Source organism: Ambystoma mexicanum, chromosome 6p (assembly GCF_040938575.1).
Source record: "Ambystoma mexicanum isolate Mex_15411 chromosome 6p, UKY_AmexF1_1, whole genome shotgun sequence".
Classification (NCBI taxonomy): Eukaryota; Metazoa; Chordata; class Amphibia; order Caudata; family Ambystomatidae; genus Ambystoma; species Ambystoma mexicanum.
In genome coordinates this window covers 1,380,008,837-1,380,030,151 of record NC_090935.1, presented here as the reverse complement: position 1 = coordinate 1,380,030,151, position 21,315 = coordinate 1,380,008,837, and the positions used below count along the sequence as shown (strand labels likewise).

The 21,315-nt window shown below is 40.3% G+C and overlaps 1 protein-coding gene across 2 annotated transcripts in view; it reads left to right on the top strand.

Annotated features, from left to right (window-relative positions):
* LOC138510440 (phospholipid-transporting ATPase ABCA1-like) overlaps nt 1–21,315 on the top strand; it is a 2,356,352-nt gene that overhangs the window by 883,578 nt on the left and 1,451,459 nt on the right. For both annotated transcript variants that reach the window (XM_069626098.1, XM_069626099.1), the window contains exon 13: nt 17,368–17,573. In XM_069626098.1, the coding sequence (XP_069482199.1) occupies nt 17,368–17,573 (206 nt within the window). The remainder of the gene's footprint in view (nt 1–17,367; nt 17,574–21,315) is intronic.

Sequence of the window (21,315 nt, the reverse complement as noted above, 5' to 3'; positions counted from 1 at the left end):
ATCAAGGGCTGGTTGTTTCTATTATTTCAATTTACTAAGAAGGTTACTGCTTTGTCTCATGGGAACTATTATCTCATCTTGGCATCCCTTCTGCGTGCCTACTACTCCCTTCTATGCTTAACCTCGACACGTGCTATGACTGCTTCTCTGAGCAACTTCACAGCTTCTCCAGTAAATGTGTGTTTTGTATGTTCAGCTTTTTTCTGAAGCCCTGCTACTTTTAGGCCCACGGCAGCTTCTGTGTTAAGCAAATGGCTGTACCTTGGTTCATCCTTTCACCTGTTACTCAGCTACATGTTCCTGTTCTTTGGGGCTACATATATACTTGTGTATGTTCTTTGTGTTTATGTGCATGTGTTTTTCATGTATAGGTGCAAATATTCTCTGTGTCTATGTGCTCTCTAGCTCTATGTGTACACGTGTCTACTACATGTGCTTCGTTTGTATTTGTGCAGCCATCTAGTTGCTCTCTACCTATGCATATAGTAATAACTACCTTTCACTCTACTTTTCACACCATCTATTCTATTCCTTTCTGCAACATCATGCTCTTATTTTGTTTCGTCTTTCACCCCTAGACTCTCCAGAATCGCACCAAAATTAAGACAAAAAATGCAGACTTATTCAATACTGCACCTTTGCACCATGCACACATGTGGACTCCCATTACACCAAATAAGGGGAGCTGAGAAAGCAGGGTTGTTCCCTGCTCCCCTTTGTTCAGTGTAATGAGCTCTAAAAAAAGATAAGAGTACCCTGCAGTGCCAGTGCGGACCCACGTTAGTTGAAGGCAACTGACAGAAGTGTGCCATTGAAAAGGAAAGCAGATAGGGGGGAGGCTGGTAGGGGGATGTAGGGACCAAGTGATCTATGTGATCACTGCCCCTCACCGTATTGGAAGTTAGCACTTTCGAAGTCCACATTATTCGTGTTGCAGTGATCACATAGATCTGACTCTTAGCATGAATTGTTTCTCACCTGGACGATACTGGCGAGGTCTGGGAAAGGGAAACGGTACTTGCATACTCATCTGAGTCAGGGCAGTAGGAGTTACCTGAATATTTGCCGGTCTCATTACAATCCTGTAATAGCAATGCACAATAACCATATTTTTAGTCATAAATTATATATTCACACAAAAGTTATATTTGTGCGTCCATAGACCACATATCCTCTAAAAAATCTACTATTGAGTGGTCTTTCCTGAAAATAAACATACATGACAGCACTATGTGGCAAATCTAGACCATTCCTCACTTCTCCCGAGAGTGGAGCCACCCCCTTTGAGGCTAGAGTAGTGATCCCACGCAGCAAGACCCTCCTTAGTGGTCTGGGCAAGTGGGAACTCACTGAGAATGACTGCCCTCTTTGGGAAAAGGACTCCTATTCCGGTAAGGAGCTCCCATTCCAGAACACATTATACGCCTACAAGGGAATTGGAAAGACTTGTTAACCCTGCTTCAGATTCACCAATTAGAGAAATGTCTTCAATCTCTTTGGCTTAATGTAATGCTGGATTTCTCCTGAACGCCACAGTAAAAGAAGAACAACACACTCCTTTTGTTTGCAATGATGTACAAAAAACCACAAGGAACCTTGTTTGTTTGTTTATTTGTTTGTTTATAAGCTTGTATGGCGCACCAAACTCAGAGGCAACTAGGCGCAACAGAGAACAGAATGCATGGATACTTAAAATTTTAGTTACAGAGTGAGTACAGGTACAAATAAGTCATTACAGATAATATCAATACAAATCAACAGAACTAATATACATATCTACAAGCGGGCTGGTAGATCTTCAGAGATTGTCTATTAAGGTTAATCTTGGTGGTCGTTGGAATGTAGCCATGTAAGAATATTCCGTCTGAAACTATAATAAAATTGGTCTATTCTGATGTCGAGCGGGAGAGCATTCCAATACTGGGCTGCTTTAACCGGGAAGCTACTGCCGCCTGTTGTTTGTAGCCTAAATTTGGGTATTTGAAGGCAGTAGGAATTGGTAGTTCTAGTGGGACGTGTCGACGTTCCTCTCATTATTCTCTCCGTGAGGTAAGCGGGAGCTAAGTTGTTGAGGCATTTAAAGGTTAGTGAGGCTGTTTTAAGTGAGATCCCGTTGCTGATTTTTACCCACTTTTGTTTTCTTCTTATGTTGGAAATGTGTTCTCTCGTGTGTAAGTTAAGAGCATTCCTGAGGGCATTAGTTTGCAGTGTTTGAATTTTGTCAATGATGTATTTGTTGGCTCCCAAGTACAAGGCATTGCAATAGTCAAGTTAGGATAGTATAAGGGCGTTGGCAAGGATGATGCAGCTGGCTTGATGGAAGAGAGCAAATCCTACGCAGAGGCGCATCTCTGATGAGACAGTGTTCTGGAGGGGCAAAGTCACTCTAGACCACAGAGCCAGTGGTAGCATAGAGAGCTAACAAATTGCTTGCAAGATGCCGGTGGGCAGGTGTCCTCACCAGCGAAAAAGCTAAGATCAAGGAAGAGAGAGAGACGGTGACCGTCTAGCCTCATCGTGCAACCACAGGGAAGTCATGGTGGTCCTGGGGCCTTTTAACTTGCACTGAGACGAGACTATAGCAGAGACCCCAGAAGTGTATTAGCTACCGAGCTGAGCAGAGGAATGGAAGCAACCTCTCCTATGGAGGTAACTCCATTGAGAAAGGCAAACTTTGATATATGAGGCTGGGAAAGCCACAAGGGTTACAGAAGCCTGATAAAGCTGAGCGGACAGATGCCCTACCTAAATCAAGTTGAATCTAGTCTGTTAGAGGGCCAGTGGGCTTTGGAGAGCCATTAGAAACCGAGGGACTTCAACAATTGAAAAAGTGGTAGCGACTAGTTAGCTAATAGGATTTGCACTGATGACTATTTCTTTTGGAGTCCAACGAGCACCCTTACTTTTTAGTTTGATAGGGAGGGAATTTCCCTGACAGCAGTAGGATTAGATAGACATTGGGGGTCATTTCGAGTAGGGCGGTAAGGGTTAACGGTCACCGGTAACGGGACCGGTGCTGTTAAACCCTTACCGCCCTATTCCGAGTTCCCTTTGCGGGTTGCTACTTAACGCCTGCTTTTTGCAGGTGTTAAAAAACCAACCCGCAAAGGGACCTAGGAGCTAATTACGGCACCGTAATTTACGGTGCCGTAATTAGTGCCTTCCCCATTCCCATTGAGCCCTATGGGCAAACAATGGGAATGGGGAAGGGCCCATGGTGAATGGGGAATTACCGCACCTCCAACCTTGTAATGGGGCGGTAATTCCGCCATTCACCATGGCGGAGTTGGAAAAATACCGGCGTCAACCATGGTGCTAATAGTGCCATGGTTAACGCAAGGGTCGGAATCAGGCCCATTTTCTCTTTATTTAAATAAAATATCTTTAACATGGCACACATTAGTCTGAGCTGCGATAACTAGTTCTTATTGATTTACCTATGAAACAGTCCGAAAAATGGGAATGATAATAAAATAATGTCGAAACTTCACAACCTCTGCACATTTGATCAAACTGGTATCTATGTCCTGTTGTTACAAAAAATAATTATTGTGAGCAGAGCAATTCACTGTTGATAAACACGTGCTTCCCATGAATAAACATGGTACATAGTCTGTATTCCTGTCTAGCGAGGCAATAGTGCTCTGAGTTGAAGAACCAGGTTAATTTGTTCTACCTGTTAGTGATGGGCCACACTAATAAAAGGCTGCATTCATCCTGCTGATGTATTAAGTATCCCCTTGAATTGAACTAACAATAAGTAGTATCAATTACATTTTAGACCTAGGTTGTCCTGGCCCTGGATCTATTCTTGACAATGGGCAATACGACAGTCGCATGCACACTTTACAAGACAAATGATGGATGTCCCGTGGAACTCAAAAATGTGTTGGTTTCTACAGCTTTGCTACTCCATCATAAACTTTCCACATATCCAATTTTCTGTACACCACCTTCTGATTAAGAACATTTAACCTACAACTGTTATTATGATGGCAACATCTTTATCTGCTTTAGGAACATTACCTTCTAACCCATTTCAGTGATCATTCAATATTTTGAAAACATGTTTAACATATGTGGCAAAAGCAGATTAAAAGGCATCGCCAAAAAACGTTATAGTCTTACATGGCAGTGTTTTGAAAAAGTATGCAATGGATTTAGGTCTGCCACATATTCAGTATGGAGGTGGGCATCTAGTGCATAGTGCTAACATTCCAGAAAAAATAACCCAGCCTGAGTTTTCCTAGTTCTTTATAAACTTTTAGAGACTTGACCATTCATTTTCCATACTCTGAAGTTTGGAGTAAACCACTGAGTTAATAGAAGAAGGCATTTCTGATTCAAATTTCGATTATCGTTTGGCTTCATTTGCCAACCCCATTATAAATAAATAGACTAATGGATGAGGAAGAAACATGTCATAATATCAGGCAACAAAACGAAGAGTTGTACAGTATCACTAAAATCTATTTTTAATGTGTAATCAGGATTCACATGTTACCTGTTTGGTTCAGGAAAAGAACTCAAAACACATACAATTCCACACACATCATCTGTTCATCATCCAAGTCAACAACTTGAAGCATGATACAACCAAAATGAGGAATGATCCAGAGACTGTTAGGGGAAATGACTGTAAAATAAGATTCTAAAGATGGAGACCCAATCTACGCCTCACGGATGATGCCCAATGAGATGAGGCTGAAACATGTCTGGGGTTGCTTGTGGACTCTTGCAGAAGAGATGGGACCATGAAGTTCAAGCTGGACTGGCGGGTTTGGCGTGGAATCAAGCCTGATTTGCATGTCTTTCCCATTCCTTTAATAACATGGCAGACAAAGAATGATGGTTTGGAGGGTTGTCCAGTGTGATGCCAGTTGTTAAGATTAATTCTAAGCCAGACATCACCTCTTTTATTTTGGCAAAGTCTAGGGGTACAAGCTTTAACAGCATTGTGGTATCTCACCTCAATTGCTAGAATTGCACTACCCAGCAAGAACATATTTATAATAAATTGAGCAATAACAGGCGCACATTTTACCTTAAAGACGTTACATTATACTTTAGGTTGGTCGTGTAGTAAATAAAATGTGATCTTATATAGATTTTCTGTGAAACATAGTTTTTGTCAAATGTGTTTATGTTCCCTGGTTCTCAACAGCTCATTAAAATTATTGTATTACCAAAAATGGAGAGACAAGAAAAAAATGACCCACAGTGAAAGAACATCTGCACTATATTAAATGTTCAATTTGACAGCACCGACTTGAGCAAGATAAAGTAAATGAAAGAGAGATCAAGGATCAATGGGTACGACATACAGAAGAAGGAAGAAAAAGTCATCCGTAGCATGATCTGTTCCTGTTTGGAGCCTTTACTGTGCCCTCCCTGTTTGGGACTAAAAGTCGTTTACTTTTTCTAAGTGGCCTCACATTCCAAGGCATCCTGTGCCCTCGATTTGCATGTGCTAGATATGGGTGGTCCTAAAGCAATTAGTTGCTGGCAGTTGCCTGATGTGCAACCAGGGGCATTAACATTAGCCATACGAGCAACACATCTTACCCCATTTCAAGGAATGGGAGCAGAGTATAAGGGCGATTACACCTAAGTAGCATCCATTTTTTAATAAACCTGGTCACAGTTGTGATAGTTAAGTGTCCATAAAGTATACCCTTTCATCTATGAGTAAAATGTTTATGCTTACACAGTAATCTGATAGAGACAATCATATTCTTCTGGAATTTTATAAAACATTCCTTGCTGAAATGACCACTTATCTCTGTAGGCTTATTGGGATGTCCTATCGGAGAAGTAAGGCCCTAGACTCATGGGGTAGGGCCGGCAGCAGTGCAATCTGTCTAAAGAACATGAAGACACGTTATGATTGCACCAGGTTTTCTCCAATGTTCCTGCTAAGACTTAAAGTTAGGATGCATATGTGAGAATCCTGCCTTCATGTTTGGTTGGTTTAATAAACTCTTTGATTTCATGTTTTCCACATGGATTGATTCCTGTTTATTTTATTGTGGACCAAATGAATTTGACATAATGCTTATGCAAAGGCTGAATATGTACAGACAGCAAAAACACCATTAGATGCAGAGAAATATTTGATAGGTATCTGGCATTTTATCTCGGAGTGGTCTGCCTTTATTATGCTGCCATTAGCCACAAAGGAATTTACCACAGAAAATATGTTGTGTGGTTCTTTACCAGGCTGCAAATGGAAGTTCAGGCTCAGTTCCATGTCCATTTCAGGAGGGCCGGGAGGCGAAAATGAATGTGGATGGTGTGGGGATATTTTGATACACCTAAAAAAGTGAATGGGACCATCTGTGTTTACTTGTGAAAAATACCCTGTTTCCAAATTACAAAAAAATCACAAAAAATTCAGCATTTTGGGGTCAATGTCCAAATTCTGTGGCCTTATTTTTTAAGATGATGTGATAATCAACACGTTTCATGTCTGGTTGACCAGTATTTGTGAATTCAAGCAATCAGATGCCCAGTAAAGGTCATCAACCTTTTTCACATTGGCAGAGTATAAGGCACAACAAAGATTGTGCCTGTCCCACCAGACAGACCTAACAACATGATGGTCTCTGTTGACAAGGGCATGCCAGATAAAACTGAAACTGAAGTCAGTATATATATATATATATATATATATATATATATATCAAAGGTGTATTTAAAAATGTGCATTCACAAATGACAATTGGGAAAAGCATTTTAGTTATGATTTAAGTACCGTTTTACTGATATGAAAAAAGAAGAGCGATCTTACATCAGCACATAAAGGAGTAGCATATGCATCTAAAATGGTATATTAAAATGTCTGATTTATTTATAAGCTTGAATATTTAAAAAATGGTTATGCATGATATGATATGGTATGATATGATAGTTTATTTATATAGCGCCTATACACAATGTATTTCAATGCGCTTCAAGGCAAGGGAGGGAACAAGGGAAAATACAATGACATTCTTACAGGCCATGAACAGTAAGGATGTGAAATTAACTATCGTACTCGGCCTGACAACATTTCAGATAGTGCAAGAGCTAAGACATAGATAAGGAACGGAGGGGGAGAGTGGGAAGGAAATGAAAACAGACAGGCGACTACCGTACTAGGCCTGACGACATTTCTGGTAGAGCCAGAGAAAAACAAGAGGTGAGGGAGAGGGGTGCAGAAAGGTAGGGGCGGAACAAAACAAGCGACTATCATACTTGGCCTGATGACATTTCAGATAGTGCTGGAGGGGCAGCGGGGAGGAAATAAACAGTAAGGGGAGGGGGGAGGAGACAGACAAGGTTGCTATCATAGTAGGTCCAGTGACAATTCTGATAGAGTAAGTGCATAGAAGAAAGTAAGGGGAGGAGATAGGAAAAGGGAGAAGGGAAAGGAGGAGAGAACAGAGAATTAGCAGTCAAAAGAGTGGAGAAGCAAGAGGGGAGAGTGAATACAATTGCAGACTTCAGTAGTAATACATCATGTTGAAAGGCAGGATACAAGATGAAGATGGGAACAGCATGATTCAGGGCCACCATGAGTACAAGATGCAAAGGACGTCCAGCATGAGAGTTGAGAAGGGGTGACGCGCCGTGAATTAATTAAGTCCATAAAAGTCAAATCCAGCATTGGCCACAAGACGATGATGGGGAAACCAGAATTTATCAGAACAGACTCCTGCAGAAGTAGGCTTGAGGGGTGTGAGGGGGGAGCAGGGTAGAAGAATCAAACAAAACAGGCAACACCTGTGTGCGAGAATGCTGGGGGCACAATGGAACATCACGGGGAGACCAGAGGGATGGGGATGGCCTGTGGGGAAGAGGGAGTAACACATGTTGGTGCATGCTTACCTGCTGTCTGAGCAGTGGGTTGGGCCCTGGGTCCTCCTGGTTCTAAATAGGTCCAAACAGGAAATGCCATTTTCTTCGTCTGCCCTTCTCTTAGGACACCCGGGCGAGAGACGCCCTTGATCTAATAGTTAAGAGCAGGAAGGAAGAGGCAGGACTAAGAAGGTGGGTGGTGCTTAGGACAGGTGACCTAGATCCGCTTGCACCTCCTCCCCATCTGCACTCATGAAGTGAGAGAGAGTAATTGACAGCTTTGGATTCATAACATTGTTACACATCGCAATATATTATTGTCAACAATATCACATGCCCAGAGAATTATAAGAAAAATGAATACTTCAGTCCAATTTCAATTCCTCGTTCCTGGGCAGGGGGGGCGGGCTAGTACACAGATGGCACATATGCTTATTACACAGCGTATCCAATGTCCACATAGAAATAAGGGGGAAGGCTCTTGTGACTGCGAGAAAGAGAAGATAACCTATCACAGGCCATGTCCAATCAAAAACTGTTGTGTCAAATGATGCTGCACCGGTGGGGATTGCTGGGTATTTAAGGGAAAAAAGAAATGCAAGTGAGCATGTCCAAATAGTGAATGGGAGATTTGAACTCCAAATGAAGCATGTGTAGAACAATTTTTAAGAGGTCTTTTTCCATATGGGATTGAATGCCAAGGCCTTTTCCCAAAGCAGGACCAGGTCATGAGAAAGGGCTTTTCAGAGCAGGTACACAGACTGGATGGAAGCACTTACCTGGTGGAGCTGCCTGAGGCCAGTCAGTATCCCTATCTGTCCCGGGCCTTTGAAAGAAAAACAAGAAGTGGATGTTGTGCTTCCAGGTGACTTAGCCAAACCTCCCATGAACAAATCAAATCTGAGATGGCAAATCAAATCATTTGGAGGAATCCTGTTTAAAGCCTATACCACTGAATGGGGAATATAGAACAAGGTATGTGTGATTGAGATACATTATTAAAATTGGAAATGCTTGGTAGTCTCCATATAACAAAGCTTTTCACCTGCAATTTAGGATCTCTGGATGCCTCAGACCTTCTGAAATGAAATAGGGAATGACAAGTCCTTTAATTTGTGTCTGACATAGATGATAACGTAATTGAAATTGAACCCTTAATGGACATTTGGAACTGGGGTGCAGTGAGGGGAACCTGATTCCTTTGGAATAGTGAGAGAGTAAGGTGCTGATGTCTCAGCATAAAATAAGAGACTGAATTACTGATCCCAATCCTTAAACATGTTTTCCTATGAATTCAACATGACAACATGCATCCATGTGTGTCTAGGTTCAAGCCAGGAAATATGAGGTTATCAGGGATAGTGTCCACCGTTTTAGATTTTAGTCCGAAAATAGGTGTGCTGTATTATAGCAACATGTTTCTCTAATACAAACACTTGCTAATACTTTCCGAAAAAACGAAGTAGATTGTTATGTTTCAAACTTTATTCTGAGAACTGAAAAAATCCAAGTTTCAGCAAAACAGAAAAATTTGAGATCAAGATGGAGAAAGGTACCAAGAGTGGAGTATGTTTAGTTACCGAAGGAGCATTCACTGAATGGAGTTTTTGAGACTGTACAAGAAAGGAAAGAAGAACACAAATTATAGTTGAGAATTTCAAGGTTCTGATATCAGGGAGGACATGAAGAAGACTTGCGGAGAGTGGGGGAAAGTGGGAATTGGGATGAGTGTGTCTTGATAAAGAAAAAAAAGAGACACAATGAAGACAACATGCAGTGCAAAAAAAAAGAGGCTGTAAAGAAGAAGCATGCCAAGAGCCAGAACGGAGACTGAGTCAAATAACAATCAACAGCAGGAAAACTACTACATGTTAAAGAGTTTTAACAAAGAAACATTAGACGGGTTCACAAACAAGCAGGACAAAAGTAATGTATGAATAGATCTTGGAAGCAGGATTAATAAGATGGAAACCACTAGCAGGAATGTCATTTGACAAAAGAACTTCAAGATAGACCACAACGACAGTCAGGAGTAAGACGGTTCAGGGATGAAATACACATGTTCAAAAATGACAGCAGATCTCAAAGGTGCCTAGCTAGTGAAGTAGCTAAGCACCGAAAATATGGTAAAAAGATCCATGACTAATAACAGGTCGAATGGCGGGTAGGTTGCCACAGTAGCAGACAGATAGATGGTAGTGCACTCCAGGAACTAGCAAGGTTTCCAGTTCCAAGCAAATCCAAGTAGGCATATTTCAGCAAAAGCAGATGTTAACACAGACCAGGCGCCGCTGGTTCACCAGACAGAAGGATAGTGTAATCAGACTAGGCAGCAGAATGTTGCCAATAAATAAGTCAGTAGGCCCTAATGGGAAATTATTGGCTGTAATTGTATCTGTATTTGGACTCATGTTGTGTGCATGGGAGGCCTACAGAGTACTCCTTTTTTGTATTCTCCTCGCATCTGTCCTGTAATTGATAGACATGGTTTCTTCATTAAAGCTAAAGGGGTGATATGACTGCTCCTCCTGGGTGAACTTTAAGATAAAAACATTTTGAAGTTTGAAAGACTGTCATATTTTTTATATCATATGTCTTTCATAGAACTGCAGAATTCTTACCTGGCTTAATATCTATTAGTACATGTGGGAAAGGGGGAACAAACTTTTAAATCAGTCAACCAAAGCCTGAATTCAATTCCATCGACCACCACCTCTCACAGAGGCCGCCATCTTCTTTTGGACTGTGTTCCATTCATTTAGCCAGTGCAGCCACCCTATACTGCCCACGACTCCTACCGAAACCCTGCATCTACCTTTCCCCACCTGCCCTATAACCACATACCAGCTCTTCTGCTCAATTATCACACCACACCACAGTGCACTGCCATAGAAATAGTAAAGCTCCTTTGATATTGTGTAGGCAACGTGTGTGTTTTATGGACAATTAGCATGCATGTATGCTTGAAGTCGATTTTACTTAAAAAAAGGATAATCACACCTTGGATTTTTGGATGGGATGCTAAAAGTGTTAATTCCCAGGAGAGTGGTCTTACCCAGCCTATTATAGCCCTAAATCCTTAGTGAAGGCCTTCACTATGCTCGGGCACACCTCATCAATCTAGCAGGCCTTTTACATGATAACAACATACACTGTTGTTTTGGTACTAAATTAAGGTATACATTATATGCTTATATATTCCAGCACTCCGGACCCAGACATACACCACATCCTCCTCTTCTATGTGCTTTCATGCCCCTTCACTAGAACCTTATGCTGTCACCTTTTTCTAAGAGTGCACCATACTTTCAAGATTAATCCTGAGACAAGGAGCTCTCTGCCTGGAGGCGGCTGTGAAGTCATTCCATTCCATGAATATAATGCATCTTCCACTTTAACCAACAACACAAGCATATGCTTAACCCATTGAACATACATTTTTCAATAATTGTCTAAACAGTTTAACACATCACCTAAGTAACATAACAGATGCATTCTTAAATTATGAACATTAATCTCCCAGCCCTTAACAGCCCTCTATGGAAACCAGCCAGTGCCCCTCTGTTGTAAGAACACCAGGCTTCAGGACCATTCCCACTCTAATGGGCTTGGAAATCCTAGAATAGCCTTTGGGGGAACAGGAAGGTATTTTAATTCTCACTATGACCTCTGGACAAGCCTATATATTTGGTGATTTTCTACTTATTATAGCACATTTTCCTTCTGCTCTTCCTCTCTTATGTGTGCTCATCAGGAAACTGAACAGTCACTCATTTCTCTCTCCCTCTCATTCATTGAACATTACAGTGATTGTGGACTCCTAAAGTCCTTGGGGCACTTGTCCCTTATGAGCTCAAAGGGTGAACTGTTGGTACTGGGGTGTACTCTTATCCTGTATAAATACAACATTGTCCTCATCTTCCCACTTAAATTAAAACGGGGGCAATTAACCAGCTGCACAGTGCCCTTGACTACCATATTGCACATTTCTGTGAATCCATTATCTTGTGGATGATACCGTGGTGACATCACATGCTTGATATTCTTATGCAGAAAAGTCAGCATTTTGGTTGAGACAAACTGTGTCCCTTTATTCGTAAGTATACTGTTAGGTATCCCTTCTCTCACAAATAACTATTCCATGCATTTTAATTACACTATCTGTGGGTGTTTGTGTAACACATTTCCCTTCTGGTCAGGGACTTTAATAATATATTAGGATGAGAGAAAATCTCTTGCCATTCCCATACTCCAGAATGGCCATAATATGTCCATGCCTACCATCTCCCAGGGCATTCTCAGTGTCTGTAAGTACACCAATGGTGGTGTCAAGTTGGAGAACTTTCTGTCACTGGTTTCACACTGTCTACATTCCCAGACATATATGTCAATGACCTTATCTATACCTGACAACCAAACATGTTCTCTAACTAAGCCTTTGCTTCCAGTTATTCTCAGTTGTTCTATATGGGCATTGGCTGCCACCTGCTGCCTGACATCTCTCGGGGGAATGTACCTCCCCTCTTCTGAGCATACTATTCTCCATTGATATCTCTTTGGCAACCATAAAGTCTTTCCTCCTCCCTTTGACTTTTCAAAAGTGGTCCCCATTCTGTTGTTTATTTACCCACATACTGAAGAACTGACTCATTGGTTTGACCTGATGCACAAAGTTCTCTGGATACGGCGTAACCTGCGATCACACCTTAAATCAGCTATTGCGGTTGCTGCAGGATCCACAATATATTTTGTTACTGCCTACAACACGGACAATCAGGACACATAATCACCCTATTTTGCAAACCGCCGTTGAATTACAATTCATAATTGTACTCTCTGAGCCATGACACTATGTGATATAAACTAAGTATTGCTCTAGCCATCGCTTCTAAAGTCAGAATCATCAACAATTGTGTATGGCCCATTCTTATGGTGAATGGGCCTCCCCATATAAACTGTTTGAAGTTCTCTACATCCCAGGCACATGCTAGCACTTCTTTCTTAATTACAGAGTTTCCATGCTTGCAAGTCAGTTCTTGAAGCAAAACAGATGGTGACCTCATTCTCTCCTATATCTTTCTGAGTGAGGACCGCTTCCAGGCCTTTGGTACTGGCATCTACCATAATGACTGTTATTTCAGTGTATAAAACGATTTCAGAGTGGGTTCTCCAACTATGCTGCCTTTTGCTTTTCCAATTGTAACTTGTTGTTCATCTACCCACTCAAAATGTTCTCTTGTTTTCATTAATCTTCTCAACAGCTCAACTGTGGCCCCAAATCTCCTCATGAGCGTTGTGTAATGTTCACACAAACTTGAGAATAAGAGCAGTTTGGCTTTCTCCCTTGGTTCTTGGGATGCTGTTATGCCTTCAACTATTGACTGTTTGGGGCTGATTGCATCCTTAGATTGCATCCTTAGATAGCTTAAATAGCTTAGTTTAGATGTGGCTGTGTGTTCTTCCTCATTTTATTCAATACCAATTTGTCATCCTGGAAGTAATGACCCTGACACTTCTTTGAAGAATTATCCTATACGTATTTGAAATACTGATGCAGCTAATGCTAGTCCAAAAGCATTCTGTTAAATTTAAATAACCCAAATAGTGTTATGAATGCAGTCAGGTGCTTGCATTATTCTATTAGTTTGATTGTATTGTATGCACCCCTTAGGTCAATAGTAGAGAAAACTGTAGCTCTCTATGTGCGATGTATTATCTGAGTTCAATTTGGTAATGGATGCCTGACCATTATTATTCTCGCTTCTACACCCCTTAAATCTGCACACATTTGGATCCTCTGATCTGGCTTTATAACTACTACTATTGCAGTTATTCATTCTGAGAATTCCATCTCTGTTATGATGCCCTGTTTGACCATATCTTGTAATTGTACTTCCACTGGTGTCAATATCCTCAGTGGCACTATCATCACTTTCATCTTAAGTGGATCTGCACCTTTTTTCAGCGTGCTGGCATGCTGGTACTCTCTTAATATGTCAGTCCTTACCATGGAAACTCCTGAAAGTTGTGCTATTAACTACTGTACTTCTCATCATCTTTCACTAAAACCTGTTCTCGTGCTCCTGTCTTCAGGTCCACATCAAGCTCTGATGCCTCCAGTTTAGTATATGTGGTCCTTCAAAAAACATATTCACGTGTCACATTATTTCCATATCTTTAAATCTTAGCTTTGCTAAGAACAATCCAAGAAAGCCTATGGGCTGGCCAGAATACATGTAGTGCTTGAGTGGTCCCACCAAGGACTCCTGTAAGGTTTTGTATGTGTGCTCTGGCATTTTTATGGAGAGATCCAGAGTCCACCATGAGTTCATCTCAATCCCTGCAATGATCACTTTACATTTGGATCTCTTTATTTTGGCGAAACAGTGGGTGTCCTCATTTGGCTACCAAACCATCAGTACATCTTTCATGTGAGTCATATCACTGTTGAATTCCTCTGACTTTTAACTGGCTCCTACATTGTGACTCTTGAATTGTGTCCATATGGTGTTTCTCACTCGTTTGACTAGATTTACCATATATGTTTCTGCAGACCTGAGCAAAGCATCCTATTTTCCTGCATAGATTGCACTTGTTGCCAATAACCAAGCATGTCTTCAAAGTGGCTACTTGATCACTGTATCCTCTCTTAAATCAAAGCATGTCAGAAGTCACTTTTCACTTGCTTGTTTTCCATCGCACACGCTTAAAACCTCTCCATCCACTTGTCAAGTGCAATCTTCTCACACTCATTCATCAGACTCTTGTCTCTGTAATTTTGCCAATCTGAACCACTTCTTCTATCATAGGTTCAGAATCTTCCCACACGCGTTCTCTCTTGTGTTTGTTGATTGTGTTAACCATAAGTTGCTCTCTGAGTACCTCATTTAAAATCTGTCCAAAACTGCAGTTGGCTGCTGTACCTGTGAGTGTGGCCAGTTGCTCATCAACTGATTCTTCCAGTATTTGTTCCCTGGTGTAAAAGGTGTGCCTTTCAACTATCACACCGCCCCTCGTTTTGTTTTCCTTATCCATTCTCGGTCCTAATACTTCATAAACATTCAAGCCCACACCTTCCTAGCTCTCTATTATTGGTGGGAGACTAATGCAGCCCTTTTGGCCTTCTTAACCCAAGAGAAGCATGAATATGGCCTTTGACCTACTGGCAGACAATCCCATGCTGTCTATAGCCTCTAAATATGTATCAAATTTAGCATGCCATCTCCTCCATAATATGTGATCTGCATGGAGTTTTGAGACATTTTGGTGTGGGCTCTAGTTGTTGCATTGTAATGGTAAATCAGAAAAAGCAAATACTGTTGTGCATGGGGTTGGTGCAATTGGGTTAACTTATTTTGAACTAACTCTTTAGACCAACCTTGCTAAACACCAGGGGTGTTTACAAATATTATTCATATATTTGACAGAAAACAAAACCTTCTGAATTTAATGTGTATTGAATTAAACTAACAAATATAAAAAGACAAATACATGGGTTAACAACAAATCAATATGTACAGATACAAAATAATTTTTGGGAACAGATTACTGAAATCATCTATATGCATATATTGTGAGTTCATGCAAAAGCAAAAAGAAGCATTGAAGAAATGAAAGTAAAGAGGATAAAAAGGAAAGAAAACAAAGGAAACTTTCACCTTTCAATTCACTAGAGATCCTCAAAAATTAGGAACATGAAATCAAAACAAAGATCAGCTTGCATGACTGCTTAGTATAGTTACAACCTGTGAGCACATCCGGGTTATCATTTTTGGTCCTTATTGTGGATATAGGTTTACAATAAGAGGTCAAAAATCAAATCAAAGTCCTTCCATTAATATTGCACGGATCCAATCTGTCCATGTATCTCGAAATGGATTTTGTCATCCGGGGTCGGGTCTCACATTGTAATGGAACAAGCTCTGAAATTGGTGTGAAGTGGTGGCAACATGTAGTCTCATTGAATTGGGAGCAAGTGGTATTCAAGTGTCTTTAGACAGTTTATTCAAGTTTCCTATTATTCATATAAGTAGTGTTGTTTATTTTTCATGAATCTCCTTTTTTCATTCAACAGGGTGAGGTAATTGTTCAAAAAAAAGGAATAATTTCTTTGGCTACCTGACTATTAGCTTCCTACTACAAATTGTATTATGTAAATGCTACAGAAAGTCAATTACTGTTCACTGAGAGGAACCTTAACATGTGCAGTATGTCAGCTAACAGGGGTTTCTTCTTTATATGGTTTTCAGCAGAAATTTGTGGAATTGCTCAAATCCTCAATTGCACGGTTCCCTTGACTACTGTATTAGATCTACATTTATATTCCTCTTCTCCTGCTACAGGTTTTTTGAAAACCTATTTCCAGTGGCCCATAATATTATTCTCTCTAAAGGTAAGAACGTCGGATTAATCAAGAAAATCCTACAATGGCTTGCCCACAAACTAGTGGAGGATAGTATCCAGAACCTCTCGTAACCACGCATTCATGATCACTAGATGTTAGGTATGCTATTGCCACCCTTGCCAAAAAACAGTGATTATTTTAACAGGTATAATTTATGCAGCTCAATCATTGGTGCCTATTTAATAACTATGCCATACTGAAAAAGTTTGGCACACATACGTAATTTCTCTGCTTTAGGGATGAACAATGCTAACCCACATTCCCCACCCGCCCATATTCCTTATTTCATAGTCCCTAACATTTAATATATATTTTAAGCTCTCTCTGTGTGTCCGAGGTCCATAAGGATATCTAGTTGTCCTAATTGGTCATATGTATATACATATGTACAATTTTGTTTTATTACATCTATAGTTGACCTAAGTATCTGCACGTGTATGTATACAGTGCTGTTTTTATAGCAGCAATAGTTCAACCTAAATAGTGATAAGCAAATCCAAGTATGGAATCCATTTATTTATGCTTAAGCATTGACTTGAAGGACTGAATTAAGATAACTGATGCCTATCTAACTGAAGCCCCTTTGACTGCAAAAGACACCTTGGCATTCACGTGATCATATAAAGGTTATGATTTCCAAACTAATCATTGATACATTGTTATAAGGTTTAATTAAGTGCTTATGCAAATGGGAAAACTCCCTATGGTTCACATTGTAAGCATGTGTATGCAAAACTGCAAAAATAACAACAATTTAGTTTTTCTTCTAGTAATAGTGCACATTGTTTGGTCAATCAGATGCTGACTTCTGTTAATTTCTCCTATGTGTGCCAACCCCACCCCCACGGTTCTATTATTATAAGTACAGAATCTCATGTTCATGTCACCCCTGTTACTTGGAGCCTATGTGGTAAATTTAGTCACAGGAAATGTCTGTGTTCATCTTAATGTATTGATATTAACATTGTTGTTGGGCCAGTGTGTGGATCTGTTTGAATAATTATTGTTGCCAGAACGCACAGTTTGAAAATGATATATTTAAATACGTTGTTTTCTATTATTCATCAAAATCTTTCAAAAATGTATGTTTATAATGTTCACTTGTTAATCACAATTCATTTTAGTGCCTCACTCTGGACAAATTTGAACCTGCCGCAACGGAATGGGCATTGGTGAACAGATCATTGCAATTAATCGGACAAAAGAAGTTCTGGGCTGCTCTTGTGTTTCAGAACATGGAGAACGCTACAAACGATATCCCCACGCATATCAAATACAAGCTGCGCATGGACATTGACCAAGTGCAGCAGACCCAAAAAATCAAAGAAAGGTAAGTGGGCGTAAATAAGACATGGGGAGAAGCAAAAAAAAATTAAATGCATGAGATCTACAGAGTAAGGTGCTGAAAAGTTTTATTTGCAAAGGTAACCAAGATGAAAAAAACTGGACAATTAAAAAAATATACATGTTCAATTTATTTGCTCTGTCTTGTTCATAGTTCCTGCGGCTAATCACTAGGCCTAGACTTGATCCACCACATTGAATCCAATGTATTTTCACTGACATTGTCAGTCACCAAATTGAATCACGGGTCACCTGCAATTGCAGCATAACAAGGAGTATAATTCCATCTGCAAACACCTTGGAGAGTAGATCGACATGATACACATCTTTGTGCACGTCCGCATTAGTTTATAATTTCCAATAATCTTATAGTTGATGTTATTTTTATACCCGGATCCTTAGCCAAAACAAAAGCAAACCTTAGTACTGCACCCTATGCACAATGTTTCTACCTTAGTTATATTGGATTGCTAGGTAATTACCGAGAAGAGACTCGCCAGATTGCCTGCAAGGTCATGTTTTTATAACATGGAGAAATTAGCTTACCATGAGTTGACTTACATCACAGTATTTTGGTGCACCTTCATTTTAGCACAGGCAGTTAAATATCCCTTAGCTTTGCATCAATCTATGCGTTACCACACATAAGTACCCACAAGGAACAGACCAGCACTGAGCTGATTCTTTCAAGATTTTCATAAACAGTTGAGATTCTCAGTTTAACAAACAGTGTTTGTGAAACAAAGCAATACATACCATTTAATGAACTCAGCAGAACATTTTCAATGATAGAAGAATGAAAACGCACATTGTAATCTCACATTTGCACTGGAAAGAAAGCATTCTCTATTGTTCAGACTCAAAGCAGGGATACAAGTATACTTCATAGCCATTGCCCTCCCCGCGATAACGTCCTTTCCCCCTGTAGAAAACATCACTTATACTTAACCATTTGGCCGGATTTTAACTTTCACTTTCCATGTGAAATTGGCCTCCTGGACAGAGAGAAAACACATTAAAATAGAGTTCTGTGTTTGTATTGTCTGTTTATTTATTTCACTTCTAACCTTCCTCAAGGCCCAGAGTGGTTCTAATGCGTCACTCTGTACATTATTATCTTCACCAAAAAGTAATGCTCCCTCATCCACTATAGGAAGCCAGCTCTCATGGAAATTGCAGTGCTCAGTTTGGTGGCTACTCTTTCATTACCAGAGAATCACTGCAACCTTCCCTCTCACAAGCTGCTTCTCCCTTACCCCTCTTCTCTCTGGCAGCTATCATCACTGCATCTCAGCACGGAAGCAGCCGGCCTCGGAGCTATTCTTTTTAAAATCGCTTCTTATTCTCTCTCTCGGTAGTCAAAACCCACCAAGAGGCCCGCCTTTGTCTCTGTGTCTTCTTTTTAAACCCTCACTATGCCAACCCACTTCATGTATATACCCCTACATAGAGTATATGATCTCCCAGCCCCCGGCTGTGATGTCATACATCAATCAGACCAAAAACCAGAGAAAGTGGTCACACAAGAATATAGTATTTTTAAGCGAATTCAATAGACTCAAATGTATGGAAGGAGGGGATAAGCTTGGTCAGTAAGGTTTATATAAACATATTTTATTAATATCGTAAACACAATTATACATAAAATGTATACAAACATGTGAAAATTCTATAAAACATCTAAATTTGAATTAAAATTCTGCCTAAAACAGCAATGTATAATCCATAAATGAACAAATGTAACTTTGGTTATAGCCCTATGAAAGTAGGTGCTAAAGTGCATCAATAGTAACGAGCCTTGGATTCATAAGACATCCACAATTCATTGGGGCTAGTAACTGTATTTCAGTTCATCAGGAAACTTTGAAATATATCTCTTATACAATTTCATTGAAGGAAAAACAAAAATATCACCAATAAAACAGAGCAAATGCTCACAAAAAAAGTCAGTACTAATTGTCCAGTACTAATTGTCAACTACACATATCTTGCATCTATTTATAAAAATGCCCAAGATATCTAGTTATTGAGTAGTTTTGACGAATAGTCATAGCTAGTTCCACCCTAACCCAAAAACAAAAGATGGGGGAGGAGCTGATAATCATCTTAATCAGGACAACAGCTAGCCCATGTTCAATAATTAATGTACAAATACATATATCTATGTAAAATAGAACTCATTTATAGGCTTGCTTGAGTATAGACAATCAAGTAGTTTTCATCGTGAAACTTTATTGCAATCCACTTATTGAGTAGGGAATAAAAGAAAAAAGAACAAACATTTATTTCCAAAAGGAGATAGAAGACTGACCGAGCCTAGCAGCCCCATACCACCAAGTAGAGTTATAAAAATTATTCAAATCAATCTAAATCAAAAAGTGAATAACATATCCAAAATTAGTTGACCTTGTTATATCCAGTGGAGAAATGAAGAATCAATTCCGCCAACGGCCTCCACTACAACCAACAGATAATTGAAGACTATGGGGGTCATTACGAGTGCAGCGGTAAGGGGTTAACTGTGCCGGTAAGGATGCCGGTGCCGTTAACCCCTTACTGCCGCATTACGAGTCCCTTAGCGGGTCCCGCTAAGGACGGCTGGTTCTACCAGCCGCCCTTAGCGGGACCTCCTAAGGGACCAGGGAGCTAATAACGGGTCCATTATTAACGGGCCCGTTATTAGCTCCCTCTCCATTCCCATTGAGCCCCATGGGGGCTCGAATGGGAATGGGGATGGGTATTTGGAATGGGGACTTACTGGGTACTCCAAGGTTGGAATGACATGGTAAGTCCCCATTCAAGGAACCCAGACCCGGACACGAGTTTGGAGGCAGCCATGGCGCTATTAGCACCATGGCTACCTCCAAACTCGTAATGAGGCCCATATCTGCAGACTCACAAAAACGGAACTGGGATTAAATCCAATCCCTAGTTCCACTAATATAGCCAAAGTAATCAATGAACAACTGAACTGTAATGATGACCCATGTCGAATTAAACCTACCTCCAAATTGTGTAACTGAAGCATAAAATGCATTTGAATATCCATGTAAATCGATTTAAAGATGGAGAATCAATCTTACATGATGCTTCCCCCCCTCTTTATTGTCCTTGATTTTCTCTCTCCCCTCTCCTACCCTCCTCTCTCTCCCTTCAATTCCCTCTTCCAACTCTTCACCACCCCTCCCCACCCACCTAATCCCACTCCCTATTCCACCTCCCCTTCAGTTAATTGCTCTTTTCACTGTTTTTTTCAAATGATTCATGATGTAATGTTGCTTCATCTGTTACATTGTTGATGTTGTTATGTATTATGTTGTTCCACTGTACAGCGCCTTGGTGTAAAGCGCTCTATAAATCAATAAATCAAATCAAATCAAATCAAATCATCCAGGTTTTGAACCTAAAAAGAGAAGGGAAAGGGGATGGACAGAAGAAATGGTCCTGTCAACACCATTGATCTGAAAGAAATGTAATTAGGAACACAAAACTGACATGGCCCTTAAGGTTCCTATACCTTTGACCATCTCTCTATATTGCCCATAAAAGAGCAATGCCTGTCTCTAAGGTCACTCCCTAGAGTGTTTGGTAACCCATCCAGAGCATCATCAAGGTTAATGGGTATCAACCAACAAAAGTTTCCCTACATGTAGCCATTATCACTAAAATAGCATTTTTGGGCAATACACTTATCTGAATTAACTGTCGCTTTGCAAAGTAAACTGTCC